At 32.2% G+C, this 11,728-nt stretch overlaps 1 protein-coding gene across 3 annotated transcripts in view; it reads right to left on the minus strand.

Annotated features, from left to right (window-relative positions):
• Positions 1-1,139: 1,139 nt before the first annotated feature.
• Positions 1,140-11,728, minus strand: part of LOC101341307 (centrosomal protein of 290 kDa) — a 35,068-nt gene continuing 24,479 nt past the window's right edge. For all 3 annotated transcript variants that reach the window (XM_023725867.1, XM_023725866.1, XM_023725868.1), the window contains 9 exons: positions 11,013-11,164; positions 9,015-9,126; positions 7,760-8,215; positions 6,774-6,938; positions 5,641-5,748; positions 5,302-5,436; positions 3,791-4,057; positions 2,877-2,984; positions 1,140-2,246 (listed from right to left, as the gene is read on the minus strand). In XM_023725867.1, coding sequence (XP_023581635.1) covers positions 2,043-2,246; positions 2,877-2,984; positions 3,791-4,057; positions 5,302-5,436; positions 5,641-5,748; positions 6,774-6,938; positions 7,760-8,215; positions 9,015-9,126; positions 11,013-11,164 — 1,707 coding nt within the window. In that variant the 3' untranslated portion in view covers positions 1,140-2,042. The remainder of the gene's footprint in view (positions 2,247-2,876; positions 2,985-3,790; positions 4,058-5,301; positions 5,437-5,640; positions 5,749-6,773; positions 6,939-7,759; positions 8,216-9,014; positions 9,127-11,012; positions 11,165-11,728) is intronic.

Here is an 11,728-nt window from a genome sequence, read left to right on the forward strand (position 1 = left end):
ATTGATAACGAATTATACAAAGAACAAATGTTCAGTCCTAAGTATCCTTACAATCTAAGTCTTGATGTAGACATCAAAATAAAAAACAAGACAATTCTTTTATTCCACTTAACTTCTCTTAAGCTTAGCATAAAATAGACATTTTTTTCTGCTATTTTTGGTAATCACATTGTGCTACTTTGTGACCCTAGTCAAATAATACAGAGAACGAACAAAATAGCACTTTAAGCATTATTGTTCCAGTAAAATAAGACTTCTTCCTCTACTTCAACGTTTCTCAACAATAGCACTATTGACATTTTTGATGGAATAATGCTTTGTTGTTGGAAGCCATCCTATGCATTGTAGGACGTATAGCAGCATCCCTAGCCTCTACTCACGAGATACCAGTAGTACCCCCTAGTGACAATCAAAACCGTTTCCAGGCATTATCAAATGTTCCCTGGGGGACAACATTATCCCTAGTCAAGAACCATTATTCTATATTGACATGTTGCAAAGACAGACTATAAACTTTCACAGATATCACATGTACTATTAATTTATAATTCCAAAGTCACTACTATTATGTCGATAGATACTATCACTGCTTAGTTATTCAATTAATCCTTACCGCTCATTAAGCATTAGTAAGTCTGATAAACCGAACTGTGCATACATACAGTGGAACAGTAAGGTCATCAATATGGAATTCGAATATTAAAATTTGACTAATAAAGGGAAGATTGGGTTGTCATGAACAAATGTTAAACTTTCTGGGACTTGTTACAGTGAAAACTGAAGTCTAACTTTAAATAATAACCAAATTGTGAAAATAATCAGGTTTTAGTGAAGAAATCAAACAGATACATAGTTTCTTAAGATACATTAAAATATGTACAGCAATGTGAATACAGAGAATAAAAGTGTAATCTTAAGGGTTAAATAACATTGTAAGGTACAAAATAACTACTTCAAGTATTTCATGTGGTAAAAAAAATAACATTTATAAGGTAATTTCAAAATATGATTACTTTCTATAGCTAAGAATTAGACGTAACAGCACAAGTAATTTTTAAACTCTAAAACACGACCAGAAATCTACTGTACCAAAAATAAAATCTCATGAAAAAATTTAAGAGTGGAGAAAAAAAAACTGAAATTATAACATGTTATTGCTAAACCAGTTTTATTTTAGAGACTAACTTTTTAAAAGTAGCATACACTTAATAAAGTAAAAATAGTGTTACTTTTGTCAAAAGTATCTTGGAGTAAGAAAAGAATCAAAGGAATAATAAGGGCTACAGAGTTGGGACGGATATTATAGGTTAAGTAGCTCAGCTTTCTCATTTTTCACCTAAAAAAATTGAGGACCAAAAAGATAGTTCTATAATGATTAAAAAATGAGTAATTACAAATCTAGTTTGGGTTTAAGATCTATGTTCTGATACTCTGGTTGAGCAACATTTACACTCTTTAATATAAAGAATGCTGTTGCGTAATCAACAGTCACTATGGTTAATAACAAAAAATATAGCTAAGTTTTCATTAACAAATATTTACTGTGCATCTATTATGCGCCAGGTATTGTTACAGTGTATGAGGATAGCAATAAATAAAAGTTTTATATTTAAATGTTACTTTACAAATTTTCAAATTATGTTCATAGGCAGTACCATTTAGTCTTCACATATCCACCCTGAAAGAGCCAGGGGAAGTACTGTTATTTCTACCTTATCTATGAGAAAACTGAAACTTAAAGGGTTTAAGAATCAGATTCAGGACAAAAACTGGTCTGCTCTTCAGTCAGACTGACTAGATTCAAATGTGGTTCTCCTACCTCCTCCTGGACAAGTTACTAAGCCTTTTGTAGCCCAACTTTCTATGTGAAAAATGAGGAAAACAGAAATATAATAATCTATGTCACAAGTTGTCATGAGGATAAAATGAAGTAATATACATAAAATGCTTAGAATAGTGCCTGGCACAGGAAATGCTTACATTAATCTGTATTATATCATCATTCCCATTTGTCTATTTTTACAACAATACTTTTCTAAGACTTACTTTAATTTGATATTTTCAAATTCTTTGATTTTTAATGCAGTGATTTCTTTTTGCTTCTCTAGATCTTGTGATACTTTCTTCAGTTTGATCAAAAGTGAAGAGAGAGAGTCATCCTGTTCTGCTACTGTCTGTTCCATCTCAGCCAGACGAATAAAATGCTTACTGGTAGGAACTGGAGTAGGAGGCTGTTTCATTAAATCCTATGAAATATGAATATAATAGCCATGGACATGTAGAACTCAATATCATACTTACTGTATTTTTTAATTTCGTTCCTCAAATGATCAAAATGTACTATCTAATCTAAAATTTAATAGGCAATGAAAGTTTAAAGAAGACAGAACAGTTTTCAATAAAGACTTTATTCTTTGTATTCCCAGTATCTAGCAAAGTGCCTATATGTAGCAGAAGGTCAATAAATGTTGACTGAATTAATAAGTTAAGGCTGCAGGATGTTAATTTGCACAGTTAAGAGATGATAGGTCATTTGACACAGAGACAAAATGATCAAAAGAGGTGAAGTATAAGCTGAATTTAGAAGATGGAAATCAGTTATAGGTGAAACTTACAACATATAGAATTTGAAAAGACGGACTGAGGTCAGACCATAGAAAGCTTTGAGTGCATCGCTATAAAGTCTGAACATAACTTTGCAGACAGTGTTGAGCTACTGAAGGATTTGGGTCTAGGGACAGGAATAATCAGAGCTGTGTTTTCAGAAGATTACTGTGGCAACAAAAGGTAGGGTGATTTCCATTGTAAATGAGAGTGAAATTTTAAATTATATGGTCTCAAAATCAATAAAAAATAGAAAGTTCTTAGACCCTTACCCAAGCTGTTTGTTTGAACTTATTGAGTGAACTATCAGCCTGTAGTTCTAATTTATGATGAAGAATATGAAGGTCTTCCTCATGTTTCTTAACAATTTCTCTTTGCTCCTGTTTTACAACAAATCAAAGTTATATCTTAAATTGTGATTCAAATGAATTTACATTCCAAAGATCTTAAATATCTTATTTTTAATTTTTTAAAATCCCTATGAGATAAACTAAAAACCCAAAACTGTCAAGTCGATTCCAACTCATAGTGACCCTATAGGACAGAGTAGAACTGCCCCATAGGGTTTCCAAGGAGCGGCTAGTGAATCCAAACTGCCGAACTTTTGGTTATCAACCTGAGCTCTTAACCACTGTGCCACCAGGGCTCCTTAGGAGATAGGAAAGGTGTAATATCATTATCTTTCATCTATATTTAGATCAGTATTCACTTTCCTCAGCACATGTTCAAGTTGCCAAGCCCAGCCTTAGCTTATAAGTTACTCCTAACATTAGAGTATGTTCATCACCTTTTAACTTGTTTTAATTTTAGAAAAATTTTAGAGAGTTATTTCCATCTCCCTGAAAATTTCAGCAAATCTGATTTTCACTGATAATCACTGTGACAGATTTCATTGTAACTTACTGCCTCAATCCTTACCTACGAGCTTAATTGTTATTTTTAAAAAGCATATAGTTTCACCCTAGAAGCTATTTCTGATGTAGTCAGTCCCTAAGAGAAAGATACACATACATAAACTGTCAGTTTTACTGACAGATCTGTAATCCAATCACATAAAAGTAACAATTCCTAAATAGAACTATTTGAAAGTAAGAAATAAACTACCATTTCAGGGTAGAATAATATTTGGTATTTGACTGAAAACATGATAATAAATAAAACAGCATAACGTAATATAATCAAATACCTCTCTGGCTTTTTCCAGGAGATGCTGATATTTCTTTAACATTTCCTCCTTTTGATTTAACCTTGCTTGCATGTTGGCAATGGTTTGCTGAGCAATTTTCAATGTGTGATGAGACTGTGGTTCCATCTCTTTTCTGCCTAGCTCAGCAACAAGCTTTTCTCGTTCTGCTGTAGCGGGCAATCGAAGCCTCAATTCATTGATTACCTTGTCTCTTGAAAGAATATTTTGCTCTGCTAATGATAAAGCAGATTCTTTTTCTTTTAGCTTCTGCAATGATCAAATCACAATTACTTATTAAAGTAATTTTTTCCTTTAAAATGCTTCATCTGAATTTTAGTAAGACTAGTTTTAAGCAAAATAGGAGTTTCACTTTACTTTCACATCATACTTATAATACACATCTGATATTAAATAAGGTTAAATTTATTGTATTTCTATGTAATACTACACTTACTGTTATCTGTATGCATATTTTATTTAGTTATAAGAATATCACATCTTAGAAATGTCCTTATGATAAAGATGAAATTTAATTAAGGTGCTTATTTACATCTTGCAGATTTAGAACTAGAAATGTGTGGTGCTAGATTTAGAAAGGAAATTTAATAATCATTCCTTTTATTTAGACCCGTTGACTATCAGGCTACTATAAAACTAATCTGAAAAAGTCAGGTGAGTACAGAAATTGGTACTTTGGTTGCCAGTCAATGAATCACTATGATAAAATCTGCAGTTTATTAAAACAAAACAGAGAAAGGCTGTTTACTCTTCAGTAGGATTAAGGCAGATATTTTAAATCAAGTAACTCACTGCCAATTCACATAAATGACAAATCTAGTTATAATTACTGAAGAAAATCTTAGTTTCTTCAGTTACTTAAAAAAATACACAATTTTACTTGCAAAATTATTTTAAAAGATATTTACAGTTAATACGTTTTGATGGAAAATAATACGAAAATCATATTCAGTTTATACTATATTCTGGATAATTTAATAAAGAAAGCAGATTTGATTTGATCACCTATCAAGCAAATTCAAGACCTAGAGTAAACTGATAAGGAATTTCTAATTTACCTTCAAACCCTTTTATCACCCACAAAAAGGAATGAGCTCAAAACTGACCCACACAGTGCAGTACACAACATGCATTTCAAAATAAAAACAAACAAGGATGAAAAGAATCAATTCTTGATCAAACAGGAAGGCACCTGTATTGCTCATAAAACTACAATTTAACGGCTTTCTTCTCTCTTTTCACGTTCAGCATTACAGACCAGTACGCCCAAAAATGACTAGTAGTGACTGAATGGCTAGTGAATTCAAAACAGCCATATCTGCTATTCCTTATTGGCTATTAGAAACATTATAGAAGAGCGGAAAAGGAGAGTGGAATTAGCAACAGATACTATTCATCATTCTATGCGCTACCTGCATAACTATGTATAATTTAGAAAATTACACAAATATACCCAGTAATACTCTAATTAAAATGCAAATTTATGTGGTTACCTCCTCTAATGATTTGCAAGTTGCCCGCGTTTCTACGATTATTCGAACATTCTCCTTAATTTTTCTCAGAGCAATCTCAAGTTGATTTGGAAGGGGCAAACTAGGGTCTGGCATTGATCCTGTAGCCTCTTCAAACTGTTAAGAATTAGAAATTTTTTTAAAAAAGCAGTTGTAGCACTGAGAAGAAGATGTTAATTTTTACAACTATAACAAAACATAGGTTTTGTTATATTTTAAACATTAAAAAGATAACATCAGTTAAATTACATCTGACTTTAGAACTATTTCTAAGAGTTAACATTTTAGACAATGCTACAGAGACTACAGAATCATTCATGCCTTTTGTGCTGCATTTAGTATTTCATTTTGTTGACGGTCAAAGATGTCTAACTGACGTTCCAGCTCTACTTCTCTTTGGTCCCAGGCGATTTGTCTTTCTTCATGAAACTGAAAAAGGATAATTTGTGTCAGATACACACGTGCAAACACTCACCAGGCATATAACAGGTACTTTGCATATATTTTTTAATTACTCCTCACAACAATCCTTTGAGGTTGCTATTATTATTCTCATCTTATGGAAAAGGGAACAAACTCAGAAACATGAAGTAACTTGCCTAAGATCACAGAGATAGACAGATGTGGAGTTAGAATTTCAACCCAACTATCCTTCCATGCATCCATACATTTATCCATCCCCTCACCCATCTATTCATTCAACACATATTTAATGACACATACTATTTGCCAAGCATTATTCTAGGTACTGAGAATACAGCAGTGAACAAAAGCAAGTCTCTATCACCCTGAGGCTTATATTCTAGTGAGGGGATACATACAATAAACAAGCAAGTAAATATGTAATATGTCAGAGGGTAACAAGCTGGAGAAAAATGGACATCTTGAGAAAAGCAGTGATAGATGGAAAAAAAAATGAAGCCAGGTAATCTCTACTGAGGAAATGCTGACAGTAGGATTTACTGTTATATATGGGGTGGTTGGTTAAGGCTGCACTGATAAAGTATGACATTTGAGCAAACAATACATGTATCTGGGGTAAGAATAATTTAGGAAGAGAAAAAACAAAACCTCTAATGCAAGCATGTGTTTGACGAATTTCCTCTGTCTCTAAAGTACACATGCTTTTTTCTACATCACGCTGTCTTTTCCTTACCCACCAGTGAGAGCCAGTAGAAACAGTAACTGTGAACAATCAAATAACTAACACTGAAATTAAAAACCAACATATGAAATAAGTTTGTTTATATACTGTTCCTTGTAAGTAAAGCCACTATCACAACAACTAAATAAATAAATATGCATATTTGGAGTAGTTTAGAAAATAAACAAGAATGTTTTATAACACAATAATGGGATCTATATTCAATTAGGAGAAAATGTAGTTATCCCTCAAGCAATGTTCATATGCTTTAAATCTTAACAAAGAAACAAAAATAAATATAAAATGAAACCTTGTTCTGTTGCACAATTTCTTCCTCTAGACTACTGATTGTATGCTCATATTCAGAAATCATGTTATTCAAATATTTTATTTCTTCTTTGTCCTTGACTAATTCTCGATTTAGTTTAAGCTCTTGTAGACGAAGTTCTTCTATTTTCATATGCCAACTGATTACCTAAGGATTTATAAATTATATATACAAATGTAAATGCTATATAAATTATTTCTCCATTGATTCCAATGTTTTTAACTAAAATTAATGAACAATATTCTATAATAAAACAAGATATAAAACTATCTTTAGTCAAGCCACATGGCAAAGCTTATTTAGAACTTCCATAGACTCTTTAATAAGAATATGTGAGCTTTTAACATGAAACTTCTTCAAATTACGTTGGAATGGATATCACTCTTAATTAACATTCACTTTCAATTTTCCACTCACTTTCACATATTTATTAAGCACTTACTCAATTAACTGAGCAAGGTGCAGTAACATTAGTTTTACTTTCAAAAAACGGAAATCCTAAATATTTCTAGCCTAGAGAATAAGATTCAGTTGTTAGATAATTGTATTTTATTTAATTATTATCAAGCAGGGGTAAAAAATGAATCATATTAAAAAATAAATGTGAATTTACTAATTACAAAGAGTTTTAAACAGCTAATAATTATGAAGAGTAGATTTCAAATAATTACCACTATGATGGCTAAAAAATAATTATAATTAGTACTTAATATATGTGGGAAGGGTTCTAGTGTTAAAGTTCTTTCATCTTAAACAATAAAAGCACTTCTATTAAAATCTTTATTTAGAAACATCTTTTTAACAAATAATACACATTCAAGAGTCAAAATTCCTAATTTATAAAATCAAAATTAATAAATTACAATTTTGGTCAGTCATATACTAATCATTTTTCGTATAGGCACATATTAAGAGCTTAAAATTATTATGTAACTTTTGCAAATACGAATCGAAAATCAATGTTTTACCTTCTGGGCCCCCCTGGAATCCTTTAAAGTGCTTATTAACTCTTCTAGGCCCTTTAACTTTAATTCCATCTCCAATGTTTTGTTCTCCATATTTCTGTGTTCATTTTGAGAATTTTTCATTTCTTGCATTATCTTAAGTTTGTCATTTTGTAGCTGAATCATTGTTTTAGAGAACTTTTCCTGTTGCGCCAAGGGTAAAGCTCCACTAAACTGTCGTCGTAGAGATTGAATTGTTTGGCGCAGATGTTTTGCTCTGTTTCTCCCCTCCAAGCGAGCATAATAGAGAATCTGTTCTTTTTCATCAAGTTTTTGCTCTAAGCGCAAATTATAAGCCTCCATCTTCTGCAGTTTAGATGTAACTGACTCCAACTTACCAAGAGAAGCAGCCTCACTAATTTGGAGGGAGACAATTTGTTGGTGAAACTTGGCAATTAGTGCCTTTTCATCAGACTGTGCCTAATATTAAAAAATATACATATGTTTGTAGTAAATTCCAAATTTTTCCAATTAAACTTATCATGAATTTAAATTGCAATTTACTAAATAAAATTTTAAAGCAATGGTACATTAGATCCTATAAAAATCTAACCATGCTTTAATACAAATAATTACCCAGGAGGAAAACACAGAATCAAATATGTTTAAAATCCCAATGAGGCATCAAACTAAAAGTCGGAATACTACTCTGCTTTTTAATTCGCATATGCAAATAAGAACATTAGTATCATACTGTTGCAGACGATGTAACAGTTATTTTTTAATCCTAAAAAATTTATATGCAAAACCTACATATAAATACAAGAGAAAATATTGTTATGAATGATTACTATTCATCAGTGCCTTAGTTCTGATCAACAGTTAGCACAATGAAGCTACAGACACTTAAATGCTTTTCTAGATTATGGATGGTATTTCAAACTGAAAGTATGTTTCTAATGTGGTTCCAACTAACAAGAATAGGACCCTCTGGTTGGCTCATTTTCTCATAAAACTCTAAAACCATCCCAATATCTAATGTGAATTTAGGTAAAAAGGAGCACTGTATCTACAGAGAAGCCCTCGTGGTGCAGTAGTTAAGAGTTCAGCTGCTAACCAAAAGGTCAGCAGTTTGAATCCACCAGTCACTCCTTGGAAACCCTATAGGGCAGTTGTACTCTGTCCTACAGGGTTGCTATGAGTCAGAAGCAACTCGACAGCAATGAGTTTTGTTTGGTTTGTTTTTAAATATCTATAGAAGTGCCAATACTACACATACCTGATAGTTTAACAGTTGCATTCTGAGGGACTCTACTTCCTTTTCCTTGGACTGTTGCTGTGTATTCAGAATTTCAACTTGTCTTTTGGCAATATCAGAAATCTCTCTTAGTCTAGGAAGTAATCAAATATTTCAGGAACAATTAAATACATTTTCTAAGTGAACATCAAAATTTCAAAATTCTAGACCACTGGAAAAGTCATTAGTTTCCAGTGCCTCTTCTTTGTATAAAATACTAAAGCAAGGTTTCCTAAACTGTGTTTCACGAAACATGATTCCATGAGAGGTTAACAAGTATTCTGTGAAAAACTCCATTCCCAACATCCCATTCCCGCTTCAAAATTCATAATACATAGCATTTATATTACATCTTCTAAGAAGTTCTAAACTAAATAATTATCTCAAACTGGACTTAACTATATCATTTTCCAAATATATATGGCCAAAGAACTTTCTCCTACACTTTTTTTTTCATGAGGCGCTACCATAGTTTGAGATATGCTAGAATAAGGTACTAATTAGGTCTATCCGATAAAACTGTACAGTTAAAAATATAGAAATTTTAAATTCCTAGATACCCTAGGTGGATTAATGTACATTTTGATTTATTTTAACTTGTAAGTTACCAAAAATGTGTAAAAAAAGCAAAGTAAGCATTCACTTGGATTACGGAAAAAAAGGAGGAGCTTGATGGTAATAAATCCTTCAATTTCCCATATGACTACTGTGATGAAATTATATAGGTAAAGTAAAATGTAAAGTTTCTTTGCATTGGGCTGAAACAATTTCAGCTCAGTGTGATCGATAAACCTGGTTTTCTTATATTGATCAGAAGTCCTCATTCCAGTTATATAAATCTTGACTAATAAAATATGATAAAATGAATACTTATAAATTATTTTAAAAGATGAGTTCCATGAAGACAGAGGAGGAATTAAAAAAAAAGAAGTCCTTCTTAATGAAAAAGGCGGGGAATAACTGATATTCCCAAAAGGACTATTAAGGCTCCAAAAAGATGACTATAACTTTACGGGTGAGCCATTGAAACAAATTTTTTACTAATTATTTGCTCTTCATAGATTAAGTCAGTGCTCCTCAACTTTTTCTACTGAAGTAGCAGCTAATTCTCATAACAATCTTATTGGACAGAGTAGAACTACCCGCTAGAGTTTCCTAAGCTGGAATCTTTACAGGAGCAGATGTCCAGGACTTTTCTCCCACAGAGTAGCTGGTTGGTTCAAACCACCAACCTTTCCATTAGCAGCCCAGTGATTAACCACTGCGCCAGCAGGGCTATGAGTCAGAATCAACTTGAGGGCACACAAGAACAGCAGCTAATTACAGAGGAGAATGAGCACAGAGCATCTACCTGGCACACAGTATTTACTCCTTACATAGATTTTGTGTTCTAGGCTAGCTGACCCTGTTCCCTCATGTAAAATGAAAACACTAATGTTACTTCAGGATTATTAGGCATAACCGTATGAGTTAATACATGTTTAATACCTAGCACAGTGCCTACCTAGTATATAGCAGATGCTGAATAAATGTAAATTAAGTCAAAATCTGAATTTTTCATTATGTTTTTACAGCAACATTATAGAAAAGGTAGAAGAGGCACTATTGCTCATTTATTAAAGTAAAGAAACTGACGTTTAAATAAATTAAGCTTAAATTTAAATAAATTAAGTGATTGCTTCTCCAACAACAAAAAAAAAAATTAGTATGTGGAGGGACCAGGCCTCATAGGGTCTTGATTCCAAATTGAGTGCTTTCCACCATTCAGATTCTGAAAAATGTAAATATTGAGAGGCTATTTCCTCTCCAATATTATTATTTAACAAGGTTAAATATTACTTAACTCTGTTCTTACAAAAAGAAACCAGTATCAATTGACACTAAGAATATTACCCTTGTGCCCTTGTAATTAGGTTTCTTAAAGATTAACTAGAGAAGACACATATAATCAAACTGACTAAAAAGTTTGCATGTACTTACTTTGACACTTCAACTTTTAGCTCCATTTCATTCTTCTCTAATTCTAGAATCCGTTGTCTATCGGCATCACTTACTGCTTTGCTCACACTCTCAGCTAATTCATCTCTTAACATCTGTTCCACTTTCTGTGCATCCAAATTGATTTTAGTAAGCTAAGGAAAAGTAACATGAAGAAAATGTTGAGATACATCATGTTGGTGAGGTTTTCCTTGTAATTTAGTTTTTAGAATACTGCAATCTCTTTACTTTGCTTTAGTTCAGATACTGAACTGGGTCGGTAAAAAGGAGAATGAGTCAGGAACCAATTTTAGAAACTCTAGTTATATTTCAATCTACCAAAAGTAATTTGTATTAGGCAACTCACTATTTAGTAATATCTGAACCTCTGATTTTCTCAACTTGCCTGGAATGCAGTATATTCATTATATTTTGCTAGAATTATATCGTATCACCTACAAGCACCACATTTTTATGCAAACGCATGTCTTCTATGTTTGTTTGCCCTCCCGCCCCCCTCGAGCTATTTTTGTACATGCACTATGCTAATTTTTTTTACAGCAACATATAAAAAAAATTGGCAAAGCCGTGCTTATGAAAATACCACATTGGGGGTGGGCATGGTTGGCAAACAAACACAGAAGGCACGTGTTATTTGCGTAAAATATGGTATATCCAAATGAGATAATAAAATCTTATTAATATAGATTTAAAATAAA

The sequence above is a fragment of the Trichechus manatus genome, unplaced genomic scaffold, assembly GCF_000243295.1.
Source record: "Trichechus manatus latirostris isolate Lorelei unplaced genomic scaffold, TriManLat1.0 scaffold00545, whole genome shotgun sequence".
Classification (NCBI taxonomy): domain Eukaryota; kingdom Metazoa; phylum Chordata; class Mammalia; order Sirenia; family Trichechidae; genus Trichechus; species Trichechus manatus.